The sequence below is a fragment of the Toxotes jaculatrix genome, chromosome 6 (genome assembly GCF_017976425.1).
Source record: "Toxotes jaculatrix isolate fToxJac2 chromosome 6, fToxJac2.pri, whole genome shotgun sequence".
NCBI lineage: Eukaryota > Metazoa > Chordata > Actinopteri > Toxotidae > Toxotes > Toxotes jaculatrix.
Genome location: NC_054399.1, coordinates 6,809,708 through 6,823,516, shown reverse-complemented (window position 1 = coordinate 6,823,516; position 13,809 = coordinate 6,809,708). Strand labels below are relative to the sequence as shown.

At 40.0% G+C, this 13,809-nt stretch overlaps 2 protein-coding genes across 3 annotated transcripts in view; both read right to left on the bottom strand.

The window, feature by feature from the left end:
• The window catches only part of unc13a (unc-13 homolog A (C. elegans)), a 40,665-nt gene extending 33,760 nt beyond the window's left edge, over window positions 1–6,905 (bottom strand). The window contains exons 1-3 of the mRNA XM_041040184.1: window positions 6,884–6,905; window positions 1,925–1,954; window positions 1,711–1,810 (exon numbers count right to left, since the gene is read on the bottom strand). Coding sequence (XP_040896118.1) covers window positions 1,711–1,810; window positions 1,925–1,954; window positions 6,884–6,905 — 152 coding nt within the window. The remainder of the gene's footprint in view (window positions 1–1,710; window positions 1,811–1,924; window positions 1,955–6,883) is intronic.
• A 1,067-nt stretch (window positions 6,906–7,972) lies between these two features.
• hmg20b (high mobility group 20B) lies at window positions 7,973–13,215 on the bottom strand. 2 transcript variants are annotated; one of them, XM_041039463.1, is made up of 9 exons: window positions 13,168–13,215; window positions 12,685–12,842; window positions 11,841–12,041; window positions 11,369–11,489; window positions 11,148–11,197; window positions 10,986–11,052; window positions 10,588–10,803; window positions 10,189–10,321; window positions 7,973–9,135 (listed from the first exon to the last, which is right to left on the bottom strand). In XM_041039463.1, the coding sequence occupies exons 2-9, from the start codon at window positions 12,763–12,765 to the stop codon at window positions 9,123–9,125; spliced, it is 882 nt and encodes a 293-aa protein (XP_040895397.1). In that variant the 5' UTR covers window positions 12,766–12,842; window positions 13,168–13,215; the 3' UTR covers window positions 7,973–9,122. The 2 variants fall into 2 exon arrangements, with proteins under 2 accessions (XP_040895397.1, XP_040895396.1); XM_041039462.1 differs by having other exon boundaries at window positions 7,976–9,135; window positions 11,148–11,200.
• Between the last annotated feature and the right edge of the window lie 594 nt (window positions 13,216–13,809).

Genomic DNA, 13,809 nt, shown 5'->3' with positions numbered 1-13,809 from the left:
AAGAGAAATGAGTTAGGGCACAAGCAAAAAAAGGAGAGTAAAATAATATGGAATATTATAAAGAGGTGAGTGGAGACAGGGTTCTATACAGACATCTCACTGCACAGAGGGTTTTCATCAGAAATGTAGTCTATGCCATCAGGAGCTGCACTTAAATCTGGTGATGGATATGCACTGTGATTCAATCTGCTGAGGGAAATGAGTCACTCTGTGTGAGGATGGAAAGAGTAGGTGATTGTCAAACAGGCCGCTGGCAAGATATAAGAGAGAGCACAGAGACTATCTATATTTCTGTACGACAAACAACAATGAACTCTGTGCCTCATTTTGCCATCAAGCAACAGTTATATACAGTATACACAGCACATAGATTCATTGGGTCTACCTAGGATATGTAATGTGACCACACGTCTGACTGGCAGATTATCAGCTCACTAAGCACCTCTCATCATTTTAACTGAGCTTCTTCCCAAGCCCACTGGTTGTCTTAAGTGAATCAAAACCTAATAATAGTCACAGCTTTGATATGAAAATGCATCTTTCTGTTTCCCGGGGAGCTGAAGAAGTCATCTGGAAAATGGCTGAATGGGGTGCTGCTTTACAAAGTAGGGAAAAAAAGGATGGGAGGAAAGAAGGGGGTGAGTTGGGGACATAAAGAAAAGGGGAAGAAGGAATGTACTTTTTGTGTCAGGCAGGTTTTTTTTTCTGTCGTTGTTCTGAAGTTATGAGCCCGGATGGGGGAAAAACCCTCATATATGCGTGAACTCTGCTAGGGCAGGTCTAACATTACAGGTGTTATGTCATCCTCTCACTCTTCAAAGGGAGAGAGAAAACCAGGAAGCAAGTGGAAGGCAGAGGGCAAAAATAACTCCTTTTAGGAGGTGGAAATGTCACAGCTGACCCTGCTGGCCTATGTGTTGCACAACATCTGTGTGCTGAAAAATCAAGCCCCTGAAGTTACATCTCTGTTCATGTGAATTAACAGTATCCATTTCATATTTAATGCATACAGTCTGATATATACATATTAATATATGTACCACAGACTTGGATCTGCCAACTGATAGTGACACTAGGTATATAGGCCTTTTTTTTAAAACTTTGCCAAACTGAATTTACAATCATAATAGCAACAGCAAACATATTAAAATGTCTTTAAGTTTAGATTATGGATACTTTCATTTATTGCATGAAAGTCCATTTAATCATAGTTTCACTCTTCAGACTGCACAGATATGAGCAAAATAAAAAAAGCTACTGTGCCGGGAAAAGCCAAAGCTGGGGGAAAAGTAAACAGAGAGCTTCACACCTAAAAGAGTACTCTGCATACAGGTGTTTACCTATGATCCTTTCTCGGCCACCTGCCTAACTTCATTGGGACGTATGCAACAGAAAGCAATGCTTTGTCAAACTGGGAACTGTGTGGAAAAAGCCCCCTAACCATACAACCACAATCATAACTTTGTGGGTCCGAGGGAAGGTTAAGAGGGAGTGAGGCAGGGAGAGGAAAAATGAGAGAGGAGGAAGACAAGCAGCTTTGAAGAGTTGGAAATGCAGAAAGAAATCGTGAGTCGAAAGTGTGCAGCAAGGACTGTCCTCTGGTTAAACAACAAAGACAAAGTCAAAGAAGAAGACAGGCGCTAAAGGGGGGAAGACGTAAAAGGGGGTGGAAGACTAGCAGAGAGGGGAGCCAGGGCAAGAAACACTCACAACATGAAGTCCTGCTCCCAGCACGGCTGACTGCCGCGCACAGCGATGGTTGTGCTCTTAACATTCTGCACCTTCAGGGTCACGTATGTGTTAAATTTCTCTGTAAAAAGGTTAATAAAATACAAATAGCATTGGTTATGCCACTGTGTGTATGTATGTTCAATGTGATTCAGTGTTAATGGATGATTTTCACAGGACACAGGTCATAACTCACCTTGGGGTCCATCAAGCTTGGCTTTTTTCACTGTAAACAAATCGAGAAATTGAGAAATTAATCTAACTATGCAAAAAGTGGTGAAAATATATTTTCAAACATATTTGCATGACGTTTTTCAAGGATTTCACAGAATTGTCATGCTGTAAGGCTCTGTCTGTAGCTTGTGTGTGTGAAACCATGGTTGGCTGGTGATTGACAGGACCCTGGCATTTTAGAAAGTGTGGGGGGGGGTCTTCTCAACCTGGAAATCCTCTATTCTCTTTGGGCAGAATGCCAGGATCTCAATATGAAAGGCTGCATCTGTTCATCAGGTGATGTCAGGGTCTCTGAGTCACAGGGCCAGAAGGACAGTTTGTGCAGGTGACAGTAAAAGGTGATGCCAGGGTGGCGAGCGGCCACATGCCTCGTCCTCTCTGAATGATGTATGTGTGTGTATTCCTGTATGGTTGTCAACGGAGGGTGGTGCATGAAAGACTGAGCAGTGCTGCCTTTTGTCTAACACAATAGATGAGGCTCTCCTGAGGTGCCACTGCCAGCTCCTCCACATAGGGACGTCTGGAAGTACCAAGCTGACTTTTAAAACCACAGTGACGTCAAAGGCTTTTTCATTATTCATTCAATCTTGCACCCTGCCGATGCCCAGCATCCCCATGTCCAGCAGTGAGGTATTAATATTCAGAGCTCTGGTTTTTAATCCCTGCTGATTGCCTCTTTCCACTGATGTTGCATTTAAGGACAGAAATACAGGGAATAGGCACCATTTAAAATCGATCTAATTGGCCCTAAACAACGCATGTGTGAATTGCTGCAAGAACAACTTCATAATTTATGACCTACAGCACTACTGTCTAAAACAGAAAGAGCTAAATAAATTAACACTCCCTGTTATTCAATCTAGACGCCTACAAAATTGTGGCTGCAAAAGAGATGCTGGCAAAGGGACACATCCTCCGTCATTTTCATAGTCAGTGACAGCAGAGCAGGTATGATAATCGTTGTGGACAAATTTGTTTCTAAAAATAGCATAACCCCAAAAAACCCTTGGGATAATGCTTATCGGTTAAATATCAAACTGATTCATGAGGCAGGTGGTGGAGTAAGTGGTGCGGTGGAGCATGTGCTTCTAAGCCAACTTCAAAGTAAAATCCCCTTCCTGATATTTTAGCTGCTGACAAGGCAGTCACGCCTAAGGGGTAAGGAAGGTTCATTTACACAGAAGCACTGACTATACCTTTGACAAAATTCATCATTTCCTCATTCTAAACAGACAGTAAATGACAGATGCACCCCGGCTGCACCCTTGCCAACACTCTCCCTCTCTCTCTCAAACACAGTCCTCCCCCCACCATCAGCCAGTCATCAGTCCTCTCTCACTCTCTCAATCACTCGTTCCCTACAAGCTCTCCCTGCCATGTGGCAAGTATGCACGTGTGCTCCCTTTCTATCTCACTCACTTGTGCTCCATTAATCTCTCTGTGCAGCCGAATGCGGGCAGAGCGAGCTGCATCCCCAACACTAAAAATAACCACTTCAGTGTGACAAGGGTGGGGGGGGTGCCGGAAAGGGGGTGGGGTACTTACAGCTCACAGGCATAAGACTGAACCAACATCGCTGCAGTTACAGCACAGAGGAAAGAGTGAAAGGGAGTAGGTGTCACATATTTTCTGCAAACCCCGGACAGAAAATGTTGAGTCCCTGCCACAGTAATTACAGGATCTCATTTTCTTTTTCTTTGCTGGGGAGAATTGGACGAATACATTCGCTCATGCCCCTTTAGCACAGAAGCTGAAGGGGCTTTTTATTTCCTGAGGTTTTCCAATCAAACGCTTCTTTCAAAGAGCCCACACTTCAGAGCAATTATCCTGGCACCAGGAACAACAATATAAACCTGCAGACATTTTTAAAAATCGTGATAAAAAAGAAAGAAATTACTCAAGTTTGCAATTAAGTTTAAAAAAAAAGTTAATAATGTTAATTAGAGCATCAGAGTATTAGAGTATCACTGTCATAAAAATATATAAACCTAGTCACTGATGATTGAGTACACTCATGAAGACGTATTAAAATCCTTGATTAAAATGGAAGGGCAGTAAAAAAAAAAAAAAGGTATATAAACAGTATGTAGCCCTGGCATCACAGAACAAAAATCCTAGGTTCTATCCACTATATAAATTTCTCATTAAAACACAACTGTTTTTTTGCTCCAGACTCCCAATTAGCCTAGTCATTATTACTTTAATGCAGCACTGTGTTTGAAATGGTAATAAGACAAAAAACTAGCTGAGGACAGCTTGGTGTTAAATTATGTTCATTTCTAATGAATGAATTTCTAATGTCAAACTTTCAGACTACTTTCACCAATATTCTTGCCTAGTGATCTGAATATATATGTAAATAATCTTGAATAGATGTTAATGAAAAAAGGTGACACTAATGAAGATGTCTCTCATGGCTCACTCTCTTATAAAGTTGGTGATGGCATCTCTCTACAGGGGGTGGCAGTGAGAGGAGGGTTGTCAGATGTGAATATGCTTATTCAGCTTCTGTGGCACAGGCTATGATTTCAAACACTACATCTAACATCATGAGATGTGGGAGTAGAATATGCACACATCTATGACCAGGCAATGTCACATCGCTGTTACTGCAATGTTTATATCAGCCTAACTCATGTTACCATGCAGCCCAAGGTGAACAGCTATACTCATCACCTTCTTTATTACTTCATTCTGCTCACAGCCTCTGTGAAAAACAAAAAAAACAAAAAACAAAAAACAAAAACATAAACCTAGCTGCAGGGCTATAACAGAGTGTGTAGAAACTAATGAGAAAATGCCAGCAGAGACCTAAAATACCATTGGGGTTGCTATGCCAACAAATCTTCAGGACATAAAGGTGCCACCAATGAGCCTAAATCTCAATGCTGACATCTGTGCAATCAGCTCTAGCACTGGTGTCAACAACATACAGTAGCAGCCTCTTCATAAACACCATGAGCTCACTCCAACCTCTCCCTCAATCTGAACAAGTAGCTTGAGGGAATCCCTTTTTTTCGTTTTTCCCTCACTACTCCCTGATAAATCAGGCTCCACATTTATTGATTTAAGTGTCAGTCTAGGAAATCTGCCCAAACTGGCCCAAAATTCTCAGAGTGCAAGGTTCAAATTTGTTCCTACTTTTAGGCTTAGAAGTGATTGAGGAGCTTTTATTGAAGTAACTGTCACAACTTGGAAAACTCACAGCCAATTCACTGTGGGTTTTAGAGAGCTGCAAAGAGCTCTGCTCAAACTTGTTTTAAGAATTCAAAAGACAGGAAGTGACAAACGACGGGATAAAGATTTGCACACACTTCAGCAGGCATTAACATACATCATGTAAATCTTTCTTCAAAGATGTTGGATTAAATAAACTTGTGGTTTAAGGGTCCTTAACAACTGCGATTTCAATCAAATTAGTTGGTTTTTAGAATGTTTTAAATTCAAGTTGACGACAGATTTTATGTGACTGTGATTTAAGTTTGTAAAACAAGAACAACTTCCTGTTAAAGGCAGCGTAAAAAATCTCAAATAACTCTGAGATGGGAGTATTTCCTAAAAATGAAATATTAAGTACAATTTCATGGACTCTGATATTGATATAAACTTGAATCTGCTGGTGGCTATGACGGTGTCTCAAAAAGTGTAAACTGTTTCCAAAGTGGGACCTAGGTATGACCAAGGGCTGTTGAGGATATAATAATAATAATAATAATAATAATAATCATCATAATAATAATAATAATAATAATAACAATAATAATAATGAAAATAATATTTAATTCCCTTGATATCTGCTAAATCTACCAAATCTGATTCCCCATAGACATTTATGCAAATCAATTTAAATGATACCTGACAGCAAAGGACTAAAATCTTGAATCTCAGTGGAGGTCTTCAGTCTTATTTGGCGCTCCTGACACAAAAATGCTTGTGAAATCCCCATCATAACAAAGCACAAACAACAAAACTGTACATCTTTACGACCACAGGTCCACTTTTTTAGTTCCACTCTCTATTTGTTTCTCTGGAGAAATAATACATTGTAGACCACATTGTTGATGTCACTGAAAAATAAATAAATAAATAAAAACGAAATAAAATGAAATAAAAATTACACTATCAGTGACTGAAGGAAGATATTTGAGAAGCAGTCATAACAGCCTACACACAACGATATAAGTCGGGCCTCTTTATACAGTAGGAAACCAATTTGAACACCAGCTGATGAATCTTGAATTATTCAAAAGCAGAACAGACTGTGGTTGTCATTACAGAGCTCAATCAATAGGAGGAAGATAATTTAAGAATCTAGCACTCAATCACGTGGTTTAAAGAAATGTAAAAAAAAAAAAAAAAAGATCGTTATTGCTCCGTGCAATAACGCATTTCACTGAGATGCTATTTGCTTTCTGACGTGAAACATAAAACAGCCCCATGCCTCTTCTACACGGTGACAAACTGAGAGTGGGTTACATCTTGTTTTACTATGTTTGACAGCGGCCGCCAGAAAGCATGCGCCTAGTCCATAAATCGATCCTGTTGTAACATTGCCAGGTTTTGTAAAACGAACGCAGATTGTCATGGAAGACAGTAGGAGTAAAATATTCCAGACTAAATGACAATCAAAAAAAAAAAAAAAAAAAAAAAAAAAATTAATAGCTAAAGGTGACGGGAAGTATTCGTCCTATTAAAGGGATGTGCATTAAACTGCAATTTAATAGCGTAACAATTAATTAGCAAGATTCCTGTGAATAACGGCTAATCCAAAAATAGCGATGGATGAATCCTCGCTGGTAAATCCCCCCAAAAGCCCCAAAGATGCGACTGACTTGGAACTATCTAAGCTTCTCACACCAGCAGGTGGAGGAAATTGACAGTAAGTCGTGCCAAGATGTAGATTGTTAGCTTTTTCTCTTACCTCCAACACACAGCAATGACATTTCTTATATGCGCCTTTAGTGCAGGGTCCAGCTTCTTCACCAGCTTTCTGAATGGAACTAATCTGTGCAATGTTACCGCCTGGGAAAGACTCGCTGGGCTGGGGATGGAGAAGCCCGCCGTCGCTAGCAGAGACGGGGGGCCTGGCAGGGCTCGTTACGCTGGTCAAAAAACAAGCCTTCACGCTTCGAGAGTCAACGCCAGAGTCGCCACTGCTCTGTCTTTCTTTTCTTTTTCTTTTAAAGCGCGTGTATCTAAATCTGAGACTGTTCTCCCCACCACCACCTCTCTCTCAGCTCTCCGCTCCCCAACACACAGCCATCTTGTTCAGCTTCAGCACCACCGCTGCGTGGACAGCTCCTGGCAGTGACGTCAGGGCGGTGGTGATGATGGGTGGGTTGATGGGGGGGGGGCGGGGGTCGCTCAAACACCTAATCATTAGCCTCTCCCTAAGTATTCTCAACGTATTTCTCAAAAATATCTTAGGAAAGGCTCAAATATTATTAGGTTATGAGGTTGTGAAGGTCTTCTGTGTAACATATTGTGATAACTGCTTTGCACGATATCAGCCAGCCCTACTTTTTTTTTTTAAGCAACACCAAAACTCCTGAGGAAAGCTGTAACAATTACTTAACAGTGTCAGTTCACCATAGGACATTCACCATCACATACACTGACAGCAAGAGTTTCAGGTATAAAGACGCAAACTACGGTTTCCCTTGTACTATAGCTCTTGCACCTCAAGAGATAGATGTACACAGAAATTCAACTGGAAAGTATGTACACACCCACATCTGACACACACACAAACTGTCTCACACACACACACACACACACACACTCACACACACACACACACATATATATATATATATATATATATATATATATATATATATATATATATATGTTTCAGGCAAAAATGCCAAATATTTCATGGTTCCAGGCGCTCAAATGTGAAGCTCTGATAGTGGTTTTTGTTTTAAATAATTTTATATTTTATTACATTATATTTTTCAGTATTTCCTGACATTTTAGGAACCAAATGATTAATAGAGGAAATATATTGGTAGATTAACTGACATTGAAAATAACTGTTAAGGTGAGGTGATTTAGTTAAGTGATTCTTGACAAGAAGTAGACGAACTGCTGGTGCCTAAGTTTACAGAACACAGAAAAAGAAAAATATTAAAATTTGTCCTAAACTATTAATCTTTGTGTCTTGGTCTGACTGAGTTGAACTATGTTGAACATTTACAACAGGTCGTCCCATCTTCATCCTTCCACTTAGAGAAAAAAAACAATCAGACTGATATACCCTTAAACTCTGCTCCAAGATTCAAATCATAACTACTTTCTCCTGTGTGGGCCAACAGCTCCCCCTGCTGGAACACAACATCCCTTGCATCTTCCCAGTCTCTCCTTTAGGGTGCATTCACCAAAATCACATAAAAGTAAATTTGCCCAGGGTATCTAAACATTCAAATTGGATTAGTTGGTCTGTGATTTCATTTTAACTTTTTATATATTATATATGTTAACTTAAAAAATGCTAAATTTCACACGGCCTTTGTTGGAAACATTTTCAGTATGGTTTAATGAACATTTCAAAAAATACAGATATACTTCACAAATATATAATATTCGGACAACATGTGAAACTGCTTGTCCATCCCACAATCTACCATTATCTATGTAAATTCAAACATGTATACCCATTTGATTTTCATCCCTTCCAGTTTTTTTTCATGCGGTCTATATAACACTACGTACACATTACCCACCCACCACATGCCAAATGGCATTTCATGTAAACTGGTTATTAGGCTTGTCTTATTGGACAGGTCACGGGCCTGCAGGTAACTGCTGATACAAGGCTACAAATAAAGTTAGAGTCGATCCAAATTTGCTTATTATTTTGGCAGTTGAGAAGGTAAAATTACATTTAATGAAATTCCTGAACTGTAAAAACCCTCCACGCTGCCACACAGATCTACATTCCCAAAAAAGAAAACATGATATGCATGGATACAGATATTTATTAAGAAGAGGCAAGTAGACATGGTCTGTGTGTGGTGTTTCGAAGTGTTTGTACCCTTGCCTTTTCTATCCTTGAGATATCCACGTGTTGTTGAATGGCACTGATTTGACCTAATACCGCCGAGCCCGTCATGTGTTCCTCTGATGCAGGAATGAAAGGATCTGTGGGTGGAGTCTCCTCATAACTTCTCGCTGGCAAGAAAATGAGGCATGTAGACAGAGAAAAGATGTCATTCAGACATACAATTCAGATATGGTCTTCAAAACTTGAGAGTTGAGAATTACAACAAGGCTAATCACCTTTTTACAAAGGCCCAATAACATAATGCTACTCTTAATAATGTATTTTTTCTTCTTGTTTCTTTTCTCCTGAGGTTATCTTTATTAACAGGCAATAACTGCAAGGATTACTATAGAACATAAACATACTTGAGTAGATAATAAATTCTGATCTACTTGACTGCAGACACACTTGAACATGATGGTAAAGTGTAAGTGTTTCCCTAACTTTTAGCTATTTGACTTGACTCGTACTGAGAATTACTTTTATTTTAAAGGGATAATATGTAAGAATTGGCCAAATGTCAAACTGATACTACAAACAAACAGGGGAAACCATATTATCAGAAAGTTGGGGTGACCATCTCTAACAAGGAAATGCACTCTTTTGGTCCCTCCTTCCCCCTGCCCTTCCCGTGTGCCGTAGTTGGACAGGCCATTGGTTATACTGGGACAAATCCCAGTGGGCTGACAGTGGATGCAACAATGAGCATCCACTGAGCTTGACGAATGTCGCTGAGAGAGGATGACTGTAACAGAGGTTTGTAACCGACTCACAATTAAATATTTCTTCATCCTCTCATGTTGGACTGAGGGCAGGCTAAACGCTACAGTGACTCACTATCGCCTCTTGAGGTTAGCTGTGGCTAACTGGTTAGCACGCTAACTTCAGTAAATATCTCTGTAACATAGTCCGTAGACCTCTTTCACAAAATGCCTGAACTCCTATTTCCTCACATTCTGTTGATAATCTCAGTTCATGTTTGAATATTTAAACTAAAATACTTATTGATCCCCCTAAATCATATTTATTGATCCTAACTAAAAAGACATTGTTTCGATGCTGCTGAGTCTTTCTTTAGTAGCTGTGATCAGTAGATGGTATCAGTGGTCAAACACATGATAAATGCATGTTTGGCTGCAGTGGCCCACTCATGGTATGTGTGTTAAAGAGGTTTTGGTTACCTGTCAAGATGAGAGAAAACCTCGCAAAGCTGGGTGAGCAGAGCACGGTGCTTGTGGGGGTTTCCCTCCAGCACTCCACTGAGACGACTCAAGTATGAGTCCAGGTTCCCAAGAGAGGCTGTCTCACCTGTGCCTGTTCAGAAAAAAAGAAATAAATAAATTAACACTAATATAGCAGTTCCTAGGACAATCCCGTTTCTATTACAGCCAGATTATTTAAAAGTAAAGTGGACCATAACTTAAGAAGGCAAACATTATCTGTATGTTTATAATATGAGATTAAACTCAACTAACCTACCATGAAAATGTAACCAGATTTCTTTGGCTCTATCTAATATGCAGGGGAATTACTATCTGCATGTCTCCCCTCTGACTAAATACAGCCACCTGATTTCTGACCTGGCAGGGGGACTGATGAGAGACTGTTGACCAGAGTGTGTTTAATGGCCAGCAAGTGTTGCTGAAGAGCCTGGGTGCGCTTCTCGTCCTGCCCCAGTTCAGCCTCCAGGCGCTCTTTAGCGTTGTGCATGTCCTTAATGTGCCGCTGCAACACTGCATTCTGCTCCTCAAACTCAATGTTGGCCTTACGAAGCCGTCGCAACTCAGCCTCTCGAGCTGAAACCACAAAGAGTGGATTAAAAACGGATTTCATGTGAGTGTAAGAGTATATGTTAGGTGCTTAATCTTAGCTGGAACGTGTACCTTACAGACTAAATATCCTATTAGCCAGTAAGGAAACGGCAAAATTATGTTTTGGCATTACTATATATATTTTCCATTTTCGGTTGCTTGGTTACCTTTGTTCTGATCAAGGAACTCCTCTGTGAAGATGGGGATGTCGAATCTGCTTGAGAGGTCAGAAGCCTGAAGGACAAAATCAGCAAACGGACAAGTTAGCCGTGTGCAATCTATGTGATAATGACATTAGAGAGTAGTGGTAATGAGATTTAGACTTGTACCTTTGGTAAAGATGACCCTGAACTAGTACTGATGATGACAGATGGATTGTCTTCTGAAAGAGAATATTTTATGTCCATAATACGGCTCAGATGAACAGAGTAATGAAATAATATTTTGAGTATCTTGCTATTTGCCCAGGTGATGTGGAGGTTATTTCTGAGGCATGAGCAGTAACATGATAAACATGATAAACATTAGGCAAGTAGAAGTCAATCGTCACCTTTCTTGATCCTTTTGTCTTGTATCTTAGCGCTGGTGATCTGATAGGCCTCAGTCTGCTGATATTCCTTCAGTTCCTGGGCATACTGCATCTTCTCCCGCTCCGCCTCGTCCAGATAGCGCTGAAGGGGAAAAACTATCTCCCTTAAACACAGGTGCTTCTTTATTTGACACCTTTTTTAAAACACGTTTATTGGTACATTTTATCATTAAAATATTTTGTCAGCAGATTTCACAACAACAGAACTGGATAGAACACCACTGATGAGAAATTTAAAATCAGCAGCACCTTTGTGGAGGTAAAACAAGACACATAATGATGCTCCTTGTAGCAAAATTCAAATATAGCAATAATACCTGCTAAAATATTGTTGACTGGAATTCCATGTATCATTGTGGATATGACTCGAACAAGCCCAGTAATAAAGCATCATTATAGCATCACTGCATAAGATGAAAACTTGAAAAGTTACCTGTTTGTCATTTGGGGCTAATCGTGTCCACTCTGCTCCAAGTCTCTTGGTGATTTCTGGAAAAGGCAAGTCAGGGTATCGGGCCCGCATATGTTCCCGCCGCTCATTCAGGAAGCGGACATATCCTGTTACTGGTGCCTTGGGACCATTTGGTAGCACCTTCTTTCTTTTCTTTCCCTTTGGCCAGCCTCTCTTCTTAGGCTGTGGAGAGGGAAAACAGCACTGTTGTAAATGCAGGGGCTTGTCAGTTCTTTGGTCAGTAAAAGCAAATAAGCTCTAGGGAAAATCACATTGAAGAGCATATTCAGACTGCTTGCTTTGTCCAACCAACACTAAATAACTCAGACATTCAACCCACCATCATATGAAACTAGGAAAACTGGCAAATATCCACATTTAATAGTTATAATTAAATGTTGATTGACTGATTAATTAACTAATTGTTTCAGCTCTACACACACTAACATATAAACAGTGTTATTTCTACTTTAAGGTAATTTATCAGGCTATAGTTTGTAGCTCTGTTGAACTGTATTGTGTCACAATTTATTTAGTGACTTGAAAGATGCGATACAGACAGAACATGTACGTTCACTCCCCCACCTGCAATTTTATAACCTTTATGAAGTAGAATTTATTCTAGGACTATTGTAATAGTGCAGATTACTTTTAGTGTAGTCCACAAAATGGAAACTTAACATATAGTAAACAGTTTAACTCGTTAAACAAAGTGCTCAATAAAATCTATAGTTTGAAAACTATAAAACTTGACACCCTTGTCCGTGCAATTAACCAAAGCAGTTAACAAAGCCGGTAAACCGTGCTCAGACGCAGCAGTGCTAACCTCTTCTTGTGGCTGATCCGCTGAATGTGAGGCTCTGGGCTGCTGCGGTGCATCACTCTGCTCTTGTTTGATCCCTCCCATGATCTCCTTCCGTGCAATTGGCTATTTAAGTGTAAAAACGGGTCTTTATCCGTAAGGGCTGTGTCGCGTGAAGGTGCCTGTGCAGAATAAAATGTGAGAAGTTAAAAAAAAAACAAAAGGATGCGACCAATTCTAAATTTCAGCATTAATTTCCCCCCGCAGTGATGCCGCTTCTTAAGCTAACGTGCCTGTTAGCACCTCAGTGAGGCTAACTGGTCGCACTGTTCTCACACAGACACACACACAGCGGACACAAAGGCGATCCAAACAGCTCACTCCCTCCGCAGGGAAAAAAATATAATACAACAAAATATGTATTCATGCATTCGTCAATGTTTATTCAGTCTGTGGTGGTTTTCGACAATTATTTATACTTCTTAGGATAAACGTTATATTACTCACCCGATAATGAATCCCTCGGCTAAACAGGAAGAGAAGCCTGCCTGTCATCTGATTGGTCAGCGAGGAGACTCATGATTGGCTGGCTGGAGACCCCCTCCCCTCCACCAGTGTGGACCAGTATACAGACCAGTACATGGACCAGTGGCTCTACCAGTAAAATACATAGAACCACATCATTCAAAGTTTTCTCTTGATGCACAGCATTTCTTAAAACGTATAAAGTAGCATCAAAGGGAAATACCAGAGTACAAGTACTTAAAACTGTATTTACGTACAGTACCTGAGTAAATGCACTGAGTTATTTTCCATTACTGTCAAACTCTTGTCAGGTAAAACCACTGGAACTACTGTTAAACTAGAAAGCACAAATAGTCTTTGGACTGTACTAGAGTTATAAGACTTATGTTAACAGAAATCCCCTTTTATTTCATTTGGTTTTCTATTGTGATCTATATTAGTTTATTTCTTATGTTTTACTTTTTATTTTGCAGTTCTCCCGTGTGTTTATTCAGGTTTTGTTACGGTTATAGGGTTTATAAGATACCTATGTGTTCCCATCTTTCCCAGTACGGAAAATATGTAATTGTATTTATATGAAACTTGAATAAAGTTTTACCAAAAAAACAAGATCTGCGTGTCGCT